Here is a 16,135-nt window from a genome sequence, read left to right as displayed (position 1 = left end):
AAGTGGGAAGTCCAGCCAGAGACAAGAGCCAAAAAGACTGGTACACAGTGGACAGATGAGCGAGAAAATGGTCTTGTGGAAAAACCACAGGTACAGAAAGCTGGCTGAAGCCAGAGATAAATTCTGACGAAATTTTTACAAAGGTACAGACGGTGTTTAGAAAGGATAGATTGCATGCAACCAGTGGTGGAGTGTTCGTCGCTGTTAGTAGTAGTTTATCCTGTAGTTAAGTAGAAGTAGATAGTTCCTGTGAATTATTATGGGTGGAGGTTACACTCAACAACCGAGCTAGGGTAATAACTGGCTCCTTTTACCGACCTCCCGACTCAGCAGCATTAGTGGCAGAACAACTGAGAGAAAATTTGGAATACATTTCACATAAATTTTCTCAGCATGTTATAGTCTTAGGTGGAGATTTCAATTTACCAGATATAGACTGGGACACTCAGATGTTTAGGACCGGTGGTAGGGACAGAGCATCGAGTGACATTATACTGAGTGCACTATCCGAAAATTACCTCGAGCAATTAAACAGAGAACCGACTCGTGGAGATAACATCTTGGACCTATTGATAACAAATAGACCCGAACTTTTCGACTCTGTATGTACAGAACAGGGAATCAGTGATCATAAGGCCGTTGCAGCATCCGTGAATATGGAAGTTAGTAGGAATATAAAAAAAGGGAGGAAGGTTTATCTGTTTAGCAAGAGTAATAGAAGGCAGATTTCAGACTACCTAACAGATCAACACGAAAATTTCTGTTCCGACACTGACAATGTTGAGTGTTTATGGAAAAAGTTCAAGGCAATCGTAAAATGCGTTTTAGACAGGTACGTGCCGAGTAAAACTGTGAGGGACGGGAAAAACCCACCGTGGTACAACAACAAAGTTAGGAAACTACTGCGAAAGCAAAGAGAGCTTCACTTTAAGTTTAAACACAGCCAAAACCTCTCAGACAAACAGACGCTAAACGATGTTAAAGTTAGCGTAAGGAGGGCTATGCGTGAAGCGTTCAGTGAATTCGAAAGTAAAATTCTATGTACCGACTTGACAGAAAATCCTAGGAAGTTCTGGTCTTACGTTAAATCAGTAAGTGGCTCGAAACAGCATATCCAGACACTCCGGGATGATGATGGCATTGAAACAGAGGATGACACGCGTAAAGCTGAAATACTAAACACCTTTTTCCAAAGCTGTTTCACAGAGGAAGACTGCACTGCAATTCCTTCTCTAAATCCTCGCACAAACAAAAAAATGGCTGACATCGAAATAAGTGTCCAAGGAATAGAAAAGCAACTGGAATCACTCAATAGAGGAAAGTCCACTGGACCTGACGGGATACCAATTCGATTCTACACAGAGTACGCGAAAGAACTTGCCCTCCTTCTAACAGCCGTGTACTGCAAGTCTCTAGAGGAACGGAAGGTTCCAAATGATTGGAAAAGAGCACAGGTAGTCCCAGTCTTCAAGAAGGGTCGTCGAGCAGATGCACAAAACTATAGACCTATATCTCTGACGTCGATCTGTTGTAGAATTTTAGAACATGTTTTTTGCTCGAGTATCATGTCGTTTTTGGAAACCCAGAATCTACTATGTAGGAATCAACATGGATTCCGGAAACAGCGATCGTGTGAGACCCAACTCGCTTTATTTGTTCATGAGACCCAGAAAATATTAGATACAGGCTCCCAGGTAGATGCTATTTTTCTTGACTTCCGGAAGGCGTTCGATACAGTTCCGCACTGTCGCCTGATAAACAAAGTAAGAGCCTACGGAATATCAGACCAGCTGTGTGGCTGGATTGAAGAGTTTTTAGCAAACAGAACACAGCATGTTGTTATCAATGGAGAGATGTCTACAGACGTTAAAGTAACCTCTGGTGTGCCACAGGGGAGTGTTATGGGACCATTGCTTTTCACAATATATATAAATGACCTAGTAGATAGTGTTGGAAGTCCCATGCGGCTTTTCGCGGATGATGCTGTAGTATACAGAGAAGTTGCAGCATTAGAAAATTGTAGCGAAATGCAGGAAGATCTGCAGCGGATAGGCACTTGGTGCAGGGAGTGGCAACTGACCCTTAACACAGACAAATGTAATGTATTGCGAATACATAGAAAAAAGGATCCTTTATTGTATGATTATATGATAGCGGAACAAACACTGGTAGCAGTTACTTCTGTAAAATATCTGGGAGTATGCGTGCGGAACGATTTGAAGTGGAATGATCATATAAAATTAATTGTTGGTAAGGCGGGTACCAGGTTGAGATTCATTGGGAGAGTCCTTAGAAAATATAGTCCATCAACAAAGGAGGTGGCTTACAAAACACTCGTTCGACCTATACTCGAGTATTGCTCATCAGTGTGGGATCCGTACCAGATCGGGTTGACGGAGGAGATAGAGAAGATCCAAAGAAGAGCGGTGCGTTTCGTCACAGGGTTATTTGGTAACCGTGATAGCGTTACGGAGATGTTTAGCAAACTCAAGTGGCAGACTATGCAAGAGAGGCGCTCTGAATCATGGTGTAGCTTGCTCGCCAGGTTTCGAGAGGGTGCGTTTCTGGATGAGGTATCGAATATATTGCTTCCCCCTGCTTATACCTCCCGAGGAGATCACGAATGTAAAATTAGAGAGATTAGAGCGCGCACGGAGGCTTTCAGACAGTCGTTCTTCCCGCGAACCATACGCGATTGGAACAGGAAAGGGAGGTAATGACAGTGGCACGTAAAGTGCCCTCCGCCACACACCGTTGGGTGGCTTGCGGAGTATAAATGTAGATGTAGATGAACTGTAGAAGCTTCACATGATCCACAAAGGGTCTAATAAGTGTACAATAAATAAATAATAAACTATTGTATGTGGTTGATACCAGGACAGTAATAAATGCCAAAAACACATTAACCCAAAATATAGCTGGGATGAACACGTAAACTCTAATGTGGTCACAGACAATAATTTTACTCTTAACTGTAATGAAGGCAAATGATTGCTTACAGACTATATGCAAAGTTTGGGTGAAATCTGCCAAACCACTCCACCTTGCCCTCTGCATGTCCCTCTGGGAAGTAGTTCTTACCTAGATGGGTTTCTCCTACAATCAATGAACTTAAAATATAGAAAGATGAACAAAATAATAACTACACATTTTATGGCCGTGCTGTCATTTATGCCTTAACTCAAATTTGTTTTATCCACTTCTTGGTTGTGTGTACTCATGCCATGGTTCCTAAAACTATATGAGTGATTTTCAAGTGTGTGAGTGGTTGGGTGAACGAGTGGATGAGATTAAAAATTATTTAACAAACAGTCAAGAAACAAATGCCACTCTTAAACAGTTTTGGTATCACACCGCACACTTATTCCTGCAATAGGGCTGGCCACCTCGTCTAAATTGGCCTGTGTACTGTCATACCTAGGATGTATATTAGTTTGTGGTGATTACTTTCTTGCTTTTGCTTAGAAATTATGCACTGACTGACAGAATCTGTTCTGCAGAAGTGGAACGTCCACTACGTAATGAAGCAGTGCTGTGGTGAAATCATGTCTCAGTTGTGTTACTCCACACTACCATTGTGCAGTCCGGTACAGGACTGTAGGGTACCTAGAGGATGGTGCCCATCCTTGGTGAAATGTCAACGTGAGATTTAGCAGCATGAAAGGGACCACGATCGATCCAGTGCTTTTGTTCACAGCTTGATGGTTTGTTGGCACCATCTGAGACCCCTATCAAGTGTCACACAACTGGAGTGCCTTGCATGCTTACCAGCTACAGCTTGGTAGATGGTGACTGCCTGTGTTTTAGTGGTGTTAGAGAACAGCTGCTACTCTGTTGCCCACTCTGTCACAGGCTTTCTGAAGTCTTTTTGTGTAAATGCAAATCATTCATACTCTTGGTATACATAGGTCATTCTGAACGCAAAGAACATTTTGTTTTGATGAGCCATCCAATTCTCACCTTCACCCCTATGGCTATGTCATAGGCCTCCATAATTGTTGACGTCAGTATGGTACTAACAATGGGTATAAGCAGTCATTTACTGTTTATTTGTGCTATTTTGAAATGTGTAACAAAATTAACAATCCCACCAAGTGTGAGGCTTGTAGTGTAATAAAGTTTCTGAATGCAAAGGAAGTAGTCCACCCTACTGTAATTTGCAAGCAGTTGACCACAGGTTGTAGAATGTGATGGATGAATCATCAATTCTAAAATGGTGCATCATATTTAAAAGTGGAGTATGTTTGCAGTGAGTAATGATCAGGCTGGCCTTCAGTTGTGAATGATGAACAAAAGTCTATGATAGATGAAAAAAATCGACAGGGCTGAATTTGCGGTTTCCTCAAATTTTATGAACTGTTAGTGGTGATTTGGGCTATAGAAAATTGTGTGCTAAGTAGATTCCTTGACTTTTTTGACAGGTGAAAAAAATTATGATGAATAGAGACTGCACTTACTTTTCACACTTTGTACAACAAGGATGACAAGGAGTTTTTGAACTAGATTGTTACTAGTGACAAGACATAGGTTTTGCATAAAAGTCTAGAAACAAAATGCCAGTCAGTGGATTGGCATCATTCATGATCCATAACAAAATGAAAGAAAGGCATACAAATGCTAAAGACCAAAGATGTTATGGCCATAGTGTTTTGGATTGAACTCACATCCTACCATTCAAAACAAACAGTGTGAACTGCCAACATGTGGCATTGTGCCTATTATTGATAACATTTGCCCACATTCTGCTGTGTTGATGAAGAATTTGCTTCAGCAGTTTGGAGGGAAGTCCTTGAAAATCTGCCTTATAACACAGACCTGGCCCAAGTAATTACCATATTTTTCTCAAACTGAAATATTTCTTGGCTGGAAAGCATTACAAAAATGACAATGAACTAAAAGAGGACATTAGTGACTGTTTCAATAACTCTGCAGCAACTCAGTATACAGGAGCCATAGGAGAGCTCATGGATCATGACGACAAATGTTTAAATTTGAATAGCAAATATGTATAAACTAGCTAAGGTGTCAAAATATGTTGTAAAATTAATTTTGTTTCATTATCTCAAATAAAACTGTCTGGTGAAACAAGCATTTCTTTTGCTTTTAGAAATACCCTCGTACATGGCTGTGTCATCTGTGTAGAGCCCTCCATCTCCATTCCTTTGGAGTGGAGGAGAAGAACTGTGTGCAGGAGGAGGTTTTGAGTGGCATTGTGAATTTGTGTCTGGGCAAGAGATGTTCTTAGGCAGCTTAACATTAAAGTAACTGCTTGCAAAAAAGCAATTAACCCAATTTGGTATTGACACACATTTTTAGATAGCACTTCAGACATGCTAGTAGGTGCAGTTCATACTGCTTTGTTCCCACAGGTATATTAGACTATGTTAAGATCTGTCATTGCTTATTCTTGGAAGAAAATTTTATGGAGTAATCATGACAATGAAAATGCGATTTTGTGCTGGTAAGCAAGATATTTTCACGAGAAACTGGAAGCTTAGAGCATTGTGTTATTGTTTGTATTGGATACTGTGGTATAGATAATGAATTGATCATGTAGCAGAACTTGCAGACCAAAGTAAACACAGTAAACAGTGGCATTAAAATAAATTAGGTCTGTGTGCACACAATACACTTAAGATTGTTGTGTATAAATTTCTTAGTTATCAGACAGGCTGTGTTTGTAGTTATACTATTCAGTCATTGTTTACATGTTCCCCTTTACATTTGTGCAAAAATATTGACAGTTGTTGCTAATATGTAGTTAATGTGCACAGACTTGATGTTCTAAGAACTTTATTCCTTTCAGTACTAACCAGTGTTTGTGGCCCCATGTTTCAGATAATTTACAGGATTGGGTGACAGAATAGTCCATTCTCAATTACCACCATTATTAATTACTACCAAAGGAGTTGCAGCATCATAGTATCTCCTACATGTCAAAGTGGTGGTACCAATTTTTAGATTAAAATATGATTCACAATTTTTCCCCTATTCCTTATTCTTGGAAACAATTACACTAGAATCTGTGGAAGGAAGATAAATATATTCGTTTTTTGCTAAATACAGTCTTCTTTCTTTTTGTTTTTGTGAAATTGTTGTTGTGGTCTTCAGTCCTGAGACTGGTTTGATGCTGCTCTATCCTGTGCAAGCTTCTTCATCTCCCAGTACTTACTGCAACCTTGTCAGAGTCCACATCTGCCCCTGGAAATGTCTTCAACTTAAAACCTGGTTCCTAAATATCTGTCTTACCATTATATAATCTATCTGATACCTTCTCGTATCTCCAGGATTCTTCCATGTATACAACCTTCTTTTATGATTCTTGAACCAAGTGTTAACTATGATTAAGTTATGCTCTGTGCAAAATTCTACCAGACAGCTTCCTCTTTCATTTCTTACCCCCAATCCATAATCACATACTATGTTTCCTTCTCTCTCTTTTCCTACTCTTGAATTCCAGTCACCCATGACTATCAAATTTTCGTCTCCCTTCACTACCTGAATAATTTCTTTTATCCCATCATACATTTCATCAATTTCTTCATCATCTTCATCAAGGGCTTGGAGATAACCTCGGAAGGGTAGGGGGGGGGGCTGTGACAGAGTTTCCTCCTTCTGCATTCTGCAAGGACTGAAATCTCGTCTTGAGACAACACTCTCTCCGACTTGTTAACAACAGTATCAGGCATAACTATATTGCTTGTAGCTGCTACATTAGTTTGTAACTTTCCGAACTTTTTCTTATGTCTACTAATAGATGCTGAAATAAAACATCTGAAGCAGGCCTTTGAGAAAAATGGTTACTGAGGGGAAGAGGTAAAGAGAATGTTACAACCAAGGAACAAAAGACCGAAGGACAAGGATGAACCACAACGACAGAAAAGTACAGTTTCTCTCCCATTTATTAAAAAAGTAATGGATCACATCGGTAAGATTTTACAGAAACATGACATCAGAGCAGTCTTTAAGTCAACAAAGAAACTAAGTCAAGTACTCCAATCCATGAAGGATAAACGACGTCCTCTGTCGACATCTGTGTATACAAAATTCCGTGTACGTGTGGTAAAGTTTATGTTGGAACTACCAAGAGGAGTGTAAATACACGGCTAAAGAGAACAAAAGTCTTTGTCGACCAGTAAAAATAGAGAAATCTGCTGTAGCAGAGCATGCTCTTCAGTCAGGAAACCACAAAGTGAAGTTTTCTGAAACAGGAATTTGATCTACAATTTCAAATTATTATACACGACTATGTAGAGAAACCATTGAAATTTATAAGCATCAGGATAATTTTAATAGGAAAGAGGAGGCAATTAAACTTAGCGACATATGGGTAGTGGCCCCGCAGAATAGCTAGACAATTTTATCTTTGAGAACAATCGGTAGTTAAGTTTTATCGCTGACAAGGATTATCTCTGCTCAGCATGTGATACTTCGACCACGCCCCCCTTTCCTTCAGTATATATATGTCGCTCTTGGACTTCTGACTTGTTAGTCGGCACGACTCAGCAGAGGAGCACCTCTGAGGATGTCCAGCAGTCCTGGACAAAACGTGAGGAACAGAAAGAGTTTCTTGGACTACAACCTCACATTCTGAAAAGTTTACCAAAGATGATGCCATCATCCTGTTATGCCTTAGTCCTATCATCAGTGTGTAACAGCCAGTGTCTTGTGGTCACATACTACTTCCATGTACACTTAATTCATAGTATGGGGTTCTTTTCTGGGGATAAAACACAACAAAACATGGACATAATTTCCACAAACTGCAGCAAATGGCTACAAGAACAATAACTAAAATCTGTAGTAGAGCTCACTGAAAGGGAAAATTTAGAAAATTGGGTATCCTTACTGCCTCAGTTAAGTTTATCTACCACTACACTGTGCATAAAATCAGGGTAAACTTAAATAAGTATTAAATTACTGGGGCTTTTATAGACACTTGCTAACCTACTACAACCCACTCCATACCACTCCCATAGGGATTGTGAGGATACGATTACATTAATTACAAACACACACAGAGGTATTTAACAGTCATTTTTCCCATGCTTAAAATGTGAAGAATCCCTAATAACGAGTACAGTGCAATGTACTGTCTGCCATGCAATCCACAGTGGTTCACAGAGTACAGATTTAGATGTAGATATATTATTTGCTAGTTTCTGTGTTCAGTTCTTTAGCCGATGTTTGACTATTTTTCTAAGTTTCACCAGGATGAGTTTTGACAATGGCAGCCACTCATGCAGGCAAAAGCGAGAAAAATCATCTAACAGCAACTGAAGAACATAAGACAGGTGCCAACATGTAATGTATCATTAGTAATTAATTCGCACATAGTTCTAGACACTATTGTCAAACAATAGCCAGTTTGGACTTAACATTTACCATGGAAATACAAACTACAAAATCTAAACAGAATTTTTATTAGGCATCAAAACTTGCTCAAAGAGATGTAAGAGAACTAAAATAGATTTGTTTTTAAAAGGCAGTAAAAATGCACACATCTTAGATAATGCATAATGAAAATTAAAAATTACTTTGAGAACTTAAAGCAGTGGTTAATTAAAAATGAGAACTAAAACATCTCTGTCACATAACAAATGGTAACAATGTTAGACTTCTTACGTGAAAATCATACACACAAGCTTGTTATTGTACGCAGTATGAATAAGATTACTTAAAAAAATCTCATTCATGTTTGCTAATGATACAAGTCTTGTCATCAATGGCCCCCAACTCCACAATACAGGATACAGTCGTGACAGTCACTAACCAAGCACACAAATGGTTCACAGAAAATAGTGTAACCTCAAATTTTTCAGAAACTAATAGGATGCTGTTTTAGAGAATAAATAAAAAGCTTCAAGTTCTTGAACTGGATATTAACAATTACAAAATTTATAAAAGCTCACGTACAAAATTCATAGGCATCCAGATAGACAGTTGGCTATGATGGAAACAACAAAATAGATCATCTGGTAAAAAAACTTAGCTCAACATGCTTTGGACTAAGAGCCATTTCTCATTTTGCTGAGAGAGAAGTAATGCTGTAGTCACATTTAGCATATTTCCATTCTATACTCTGCTGTGGTATAATCTTCTTGGGAAATGTTGCACGAGTTCAAAAACTCTCAAACTTCAGAAACGAGCAGCATGATAAATATATATGGAGTCTCTAACAGACATCTTGCAGGGGTCTCTTCAAGTCTCTTAGGATATTTGCTATTACATGTGGAGATATACAATGACTGATGAGGCTTGTTGCCAACAACAGGGAAATATTTAATAAAAATTCTGACAGTCACAGGACAAGTGAAAAATTTCCTCAAAGGCACTGCAGTTCTCTCAAAAGTACTCAGGGGAGTTACTGAGTCAGACATAAAATTATACAATAAGCTTCCCATCAATATGAAAAATGAAATTAATACTGTACACGTATTCAAAAGGAAATTGTAAACATTGCTTGTAGGACAAACGTTTTATAAGATGAATGAATTCTTAAAGTTATAAGGGACCCTTTAGTGTAACAGCAGAGGACACCACTTAGTTAAAAACATATTTTTAAAAGACAAAATTTGGTATTTTAATTCAAATTATGATGATAAAATGTAAATTTCTTTATACCATTAGGATAAAATATGGACTCTCAGACAAAATTTTGTATTTGAATTTGAACATAAATTATTTATTTATGTATGTCATTAGGATGAAAAGTGCACTTTCATTAATTTTATTATTTACACTGCAGGTTTCAATTTTACAAGCAACCAACGGTTCTTAGAAAATACATAAAATAGTATACCGGCTGCCCCTCCTCTTAGTCATCAGGTGCATTTTCTCTCGTGTTTCTGCAGATATCGGCAATTCTGTTTTTGCAGTGTGTTGCTGGAGTCAGCCCGAACCAATCTTGAGCATCACACCTTTCATACAACACCCAACATCGTCAGACAGCATCGGTCTGTTTCCCATTACAAACAAAATAATTTTTAAATTGGAATGTTGTGTGTGTATTTGATAACACGGTCCCATATTAGTCTAGTGTATTATTCGTTTTAGCAATATATATTACCGGGAACAGTGAAACACAAAGAGTAATCAGTACACCAGCAGCAACTTAGCAGAGCTTCTGCACGCTGGTAGCAGCCAGCGCAACCAAGGCAGTGCTGTCACTGCTGGAGTTATGGCTATTCTTTGTTTTTTCACTGTCCCAGTTAATACACGTAGATACTACAAATACTGCACTAGACTAATTTGAAACTACTCTGTTGAATGGGCATGTAAAATTCCGCTTTAAAAATAATATTGTTTGTTATGGGAAACTGATATTTTCCATTGATGTTGGGTATTGCATGAAAGACTTGACGAGCAGTATTTGTTTGTGCCGATTCCAGTTACATACTGCAAAAGCAAAACTGCAAATATCTGCTGAAACATCAGAGAAAATGCATCGGACGATTCTCAAGACACATCCTGTGTATGCAATGTGCTACATATTCATGTAATACTCTAAAATGGGGGAAAGGCAGTAACTCACCTATTGCAGAGCAATTCGTGGAACACACAAACACCCAACAGAAAACAGCATTCACACTAGCGTTTTCCCCGTGGCCACAGTAAGATTACTTATTGATCCTCTTTTATCATTGGAAGTAATTACGTGAGCTGATGGAGATGGTGGGAGTGGGCTAGGGGAGGATGCAAGCAGGGCATAGTGGGAAAGAGACAGGTCGTGGACAGATGACTTCATGGCTGCACAACATGATGAAAAGAATACAAAGGATACAACAAAAAGAGGTCTAGGAAGGGCCATAAGGGGCTCTGGGAGGGGGGAAAAGGAGAGAAAAGTGAAAATGAAGTGGGAGAAAGGGAGGGGTGAGAGCAGGGAGAGGGGGAAATACGGAAGCGTCCAATCCCGCCCGTCTGCTTCGACCCATGACGTCACAAATATGGCGGAAACAAAAACAAACACACACACTTTCCACAAGAAGCCTAATGACACTAACGGGACAAGCGTGGAAAATGGGGTGTTTTGGGTGGGGAGTAAACTAAATATAAACAAATTTATACGCCTTGCATAGCTACAACGTGTAAGTGAAGACAGCCATGCATGAATACCCACCCACCTCCCCAGGGGTCGTAACCCCCGCAATCCATAGAAGATAAAGATGCTTCAGTAGCTGATTAGTGTTTTTAGTCTTTAAAAAAAAAAATCTCACGGGATAGAACGAACAGATCAGAAAGATAAATATAATAAACTAAAACAGAAATTGGAGGAAAAATAAGTAATAAGTGTTTTTAAATTTAAAAAAAAATCTCACGAGATAGAACGAACAGATCATAAAAGTAAATAAAATAAGATAAAACAGAACTGGAGACAGCCACACTCAAACCAAACTCCGCGCCGTCATGACGTCACACACGACAACACCCTTACGTCACGGGTCAAAGCCGACGCGTGGGATCGGACGCTTCTGTCGACCCGGGAGAGGGATCTAAATGAAGGAGCGGGAGAGTGCCCACATGGGGGAGGGGGAGGAGAGGAAGAGTGGTGGGAAAATGCAGTGCACAATTTGTGCAAAAGAGGAGTGGTATGGACGGAAGACAGAAGGATAAAGGCAAGGTCAGGCAGTGGGAACAGGGTAGTGGAGGTTTAGACCAGGGGGACTGCAAGAGTGAAAGTTGCATTGGAGGGGCAATTCCCACCTGCATAGTTCAGACAAACTTGTACTGGAAGGGAGTATCCAAATGGCCCAAGCAGCGAAGTAGGTGTTGGAGTCATTTGTGTTGTGGTGTGCACGAAGTTTGGCAATTGGATGGTCAAGTTGGTGGCTTGCCACAATTTCTCACTGGCCATTCATGCAAGTAGGCAGCTGGTTACTTTTCACAAATGACATGGAATGCTGTACAGCAATTGCAGCATAGTTGATATACACTATATTATTTCACTTCACTTATACTGTATTACTAGTACAATATTTGTACAGTACATAATCAATAGACCCAAATACACAAAATAACAATCAAATCTGATTTTCGTCATTTTTCAGAGTTCAGAATCTCGCTCAACATGTGAGGATGTTGACTCAGTTTTTCAGACAGCAGAAAAAAGACATGAAGACTTAGCAGAACTGTGGCAGCACTGTTGTGGTCCTTAAGTCATTTGCAAGTGTGTTTGTATGGGGGGGGGGGGGGGGGGGGGGGGGGGGCACATACGGTAAAAAGAACAGACTAAATGAACAATTATATTTATTTTTCACTTTACTACGCTACCTTGTTTGAAACATACAAAGAGAAGACAATCGTATGTTAGACTTAACCGAATGTGATACTGTATTTGTTAGGAGACTAATTTCAGTCTTGAGAGGATGGAGGCTCATGTTCTGTGTGGCCATCATGATTTAGGTTTTTTAAATCAGTTCAGGTGGTTTCTTCAGAAAGGACACAGCTGACCACCTCTCCTCAAGCATGTGTATATACTCTTGTCTCTATATGTGTGACGTATTTTTCCCCTTGCATTAAGTTGGCAAGTCCTACAACATTTGAAAATGATCCTTGGTTGAATAAACTATTAATACTAAGATCAAACTTATGCAGAACATACACATTTATCAGAAACAATGTGATTACACTAAAATGATCTGGTTTAAAGAATGATTAACACCTGAAGCCCAAAGAAACATCCATGTAGGCAAAATTCTTGAATTTTTACACTTCAAACATTTAAAAACAATTCAAATTTAATAGGAGAAAAAATATAGATTGTAGATATTACCCATGTAGTCTGGATGGAACAATTGTTATGCACTGGCAAATTATGAATGTCTGTTTGACCTTTATAAAAGGAAGGAGGTTCTCTACAGTCCACTTCCCTGGCACAGGATGATTTAAAGACAACAATTACAAAAAATACTTTATTTCATGAGACCAGTATAGACATAAAAGCAGCTATTTGTTACTGCAGAATAAATTTAACCCATACTTTAGAAGGATAAACATTTTTGCATAATTATTATTTATACAACTCTGCAGTAAGTTATATAACAATTATTAACTACAGGGATAGACGGCAAGAACTTCTTAAGAGCATAATCTTTCTTTTTTCCTCCAGAGATCATTACATGTAATCTCTCTCTCTCTCTCTCTCTCTCTCTCTCTCTCTCTCTCTCACACACACACACACACACACACACACACACACACACACACACACACACACACGAGTAACCCTGCAGCCAGTATCAAATGACTCCAAACAGTTTTCTTTTAATATAAAATAGACCAGTAAAACATGGTTAATTACTAATTAGGAGATGCCATTTTGACATAATAACTTTATGAACAGCTGAAAGTTTTAGCAAGAGTCTTATGCAACGAATCAATGGAAACATGATATCATACACAACGTCAGCTATATGAAACAGTATCATAGCAAATGAGAAATAACAGGAAAATAGTATGTGTGTACTGTAAAACTGTCTCCTTGAGAGTTTTAAGATTTTTCAAAATGCTAACTACTTTCGTGATTTAGAAAAGCACTTTTACATATGATGTTAAAAATTGGGAACTATACCAAGGTCCTTATATATGGCAACAAAGCTCTATGTGACTGCATCAGCAGTTAACCTGTGGACTGATGAAATAAACTTCAAATAAAATTTAATTGATATAATTGTCCCCACTGTGGCTGGCAGACAGCTCTGTTGAAAACAATCAACTTTTTCTTGACATTTAAATGAATAAATTCCAGGTACACATATTCACACTTCATCACTGGTCTTCACTTTAAGTTGTAACAATTAATTTCAGACTTTTACTTCTCTGCAGTTTCACAGTTCAGTAATGTCACTGAACACTAACTTGTTTCTAAACATTAACAACTAACACACGCATGCCATTTATCACAGGGTGTACAAAAGACATAGCTTTGGTGTAAAGTCCATCAGAACATTATACAAAAATATATATGAAAACAAATAAATATACATAAATATGAAATAAACTTGAAATTAATTTCAGTGTCAGTATCAATTGACTGCACCAGTTTCGTGTGCATCAGCTGGCTGATTAGAAACAAGAGGATCTTCTAAGTCAGCATTTGACGACTGTGTCCTACAGATCATGGCTTTAATTTTGTTAAATGCTTGAGGAACAAGTATGTTGTTGTAAAGACACATCCCCAGAAGAAGAATAATGAAACCAATTACTTGCAGGTAGTGGAATGATTGCCACCGAAAAGATACTGAACCAATCCAGATAACAAGTGTTCTAACACTATCCAAAATCATTCTTGTAGTTGCAGATATTTCTTTAGTTGTGCTGATGCCAGCAAAGTTGAAAAATGCAATGCTCACAACTGTGCCTAACAGAGCAACAAGTATAAGATTGTTATCAGCCATCTGTGCAAATGCATCTGGTACATCTTCTAAACTAGAACTAGCATTGTCACTAAACGGCGGTGACACGTGAATGTAATAAAATGGAATCTGAAGCAAGCCCATTATCACCAAACCGAAGACTCCTTCCCAGCCAACTGCTTGCATAGGTGGTATATCAAGTCCAGAAACAAACTTTTCTTCCAAAACCATTTGTGTTGCTGCTATAATCTGGGCACCAATAATCAAAACGTCACCTAATATGACATTTGTTGTACCACCTGTGCTACCTGACGAGTCGCTGCCAAGGTCTGACAAACTTACAACCACCAAACCAAGAATAACAAATAGTATTCCAATCCACTCACGGATAGTCAATATGCGATGTAGGAATATGCGGGAGAATATCCCAACGAATACTATCACTGCACCACGTAGCATCTGAAAGGATGATGCATTCGTAAGATTGAGTCCGATGTACATCACTGACGTTGCTACCATATCACATAATGCTGGTGGAAGAAGAACAAATGGATTATAATCCCTTCGACCTCTCAAAATTGACGGTTCTTCGACGTTTTCAGTTCTTGAATAATAAATGCAAGAAATAATTTCAAAGGCTAATAAACATAACATTTCACCAAGGAACATGGCACATGACTGCACGAATGGATGATCGAATTTTCTTTCCACGCCGTCCGAGCCCTTCGCTGTCATACGATCAGCCCACTTTGTTGTCAGTGTGTTGATGGATCCGGTGACTACCAGAACGACGGCAAGCACAATTTGATATTTTGTCCAGGCCATTGTAATTCGTTCAGAGTTTAATTCACAATGATTCCACTAGTGCTTCACTATGCCTGTCCCATCCACTGACATCACAGTCACAAGACAATAGTATTACTCATTCGCTCACAATGAGCACTGTACTTCCTTATCATGTAACGGGAATCGACCGTAACATAAACACAGATAAAGCGCAGCGTCTTTAGATCAGCTGTAACAGTGGCACCAACTGGACATTGTAATCTCATGACTTTGGCGTAAAAATAAAAACGCTTCGCCCTTTTATTCAGCTGTAGATATTGGATTAAGTTGAAATCGTGTTTGAATGAAAAAGAAAAGCGCCGAAATCTTTCATACCCTGAGTCGTGCCACGTAGAAAGCGGTTGACATGAATCATATCGATTCGCGTTGGCGAATATATAATGAACGCCTCCTCATATAGTCCAGTCAACAAAGAAAAATTACAGGAAAATCCGTGTAGTCACAAATTCGTGTACATTAGTACACCTGCAGTACCTATAAAAACCGTGAACAATGGGGTGTGAGCGTCTGGGAGTATATAGGGAGTGGTGGTGGAGGTGGGGGAGGGGAGCGTTTAAAGGTCATTGTTTTATGTATTTCTTGAATAACCCGACAACTACTGCCACTACCAAAAGTGTTTCTTAATACAAAATTAGACTACATTAAATTTCTTACAAAAAATTTCCTATTCATTATTAATGGGTTTCACATGGAATGTAAAAATGACAGATTATTAAAAAATATTGTTTTAACTGTATAAAATTAATGTTTATCTTTAAATGAAGTGGATTAAGAACAAACATTATACGTTTGACACATCCTCAATCACAGTAGAGCAGCATTATGAAATAACCAGCACTCCTGTCGTGTGCCAGGGTGGAGGGTGACGTAGAAGCTAGGTGGAATGTAAGCCGCCGGACTCGCTATTCTCCACAGCGTCACTCAAATAACGCACA

At 38.9% G+C, this 16,135-nt stretch overlaps 1 protein-coding gene across 1 annotated transcript; it reads right to left on the bottom strand.

The window, feature by feature from the left end:
• Positions 1 to 12,897: 12,897 nt before the first annotated feature.
• On the bottom strand, positions 12,898 to 15,487 carry LOC124613246 (solute carrier family 35 member F6). The gene has a single exon (XM_047141933.1). It carries the CDS (start codon positions 15,177 to 15,179, stop codon positions 14,025 to 14,027), a length of 1,155 nt encoding a protein of 384 aa, XP_046997889.1. The 5' UTR covers positions 15,180 to 15,487; the 3' UTR covers positions 12,898 to 14,024.
• Between the last annotated feature and the right edge of the window lie 648 nt (positions 15,488 to 16,135).

The sequence above is a fragment of the Schistocerca americana genome, chromosome 1 (genome assembly GCF_021461395.2).
Source record: "Schistocerca americana isolate TAMUIC-IGC-003095 chromosome 1, iqSchAmer2.1, whole genome shotgun sequence".
In the NCBI taxonomy this organism is placed as follows: Eukaryota; Metazoa; Arthropoda; class Insecta; order Orthoptera; family Acrididae; genus Schistocerca; species Schistocerca americana.
The sequence above is the reverse complement of the archived record's forward strand: the minus strand, read 5'-3'. Positions and strand labels throughout refer to the sequence as shown.

Bases quoted from the DNA above. Each gene is read 5' to 3' on its own strand.
- LOC124613246 (XM_047141933.1), bottom strand. From the start codon at position 15,179: ATGGCCTGGACAAAATATCAAATTGTGCTTGCCGTCGTTCTGGTAGTC.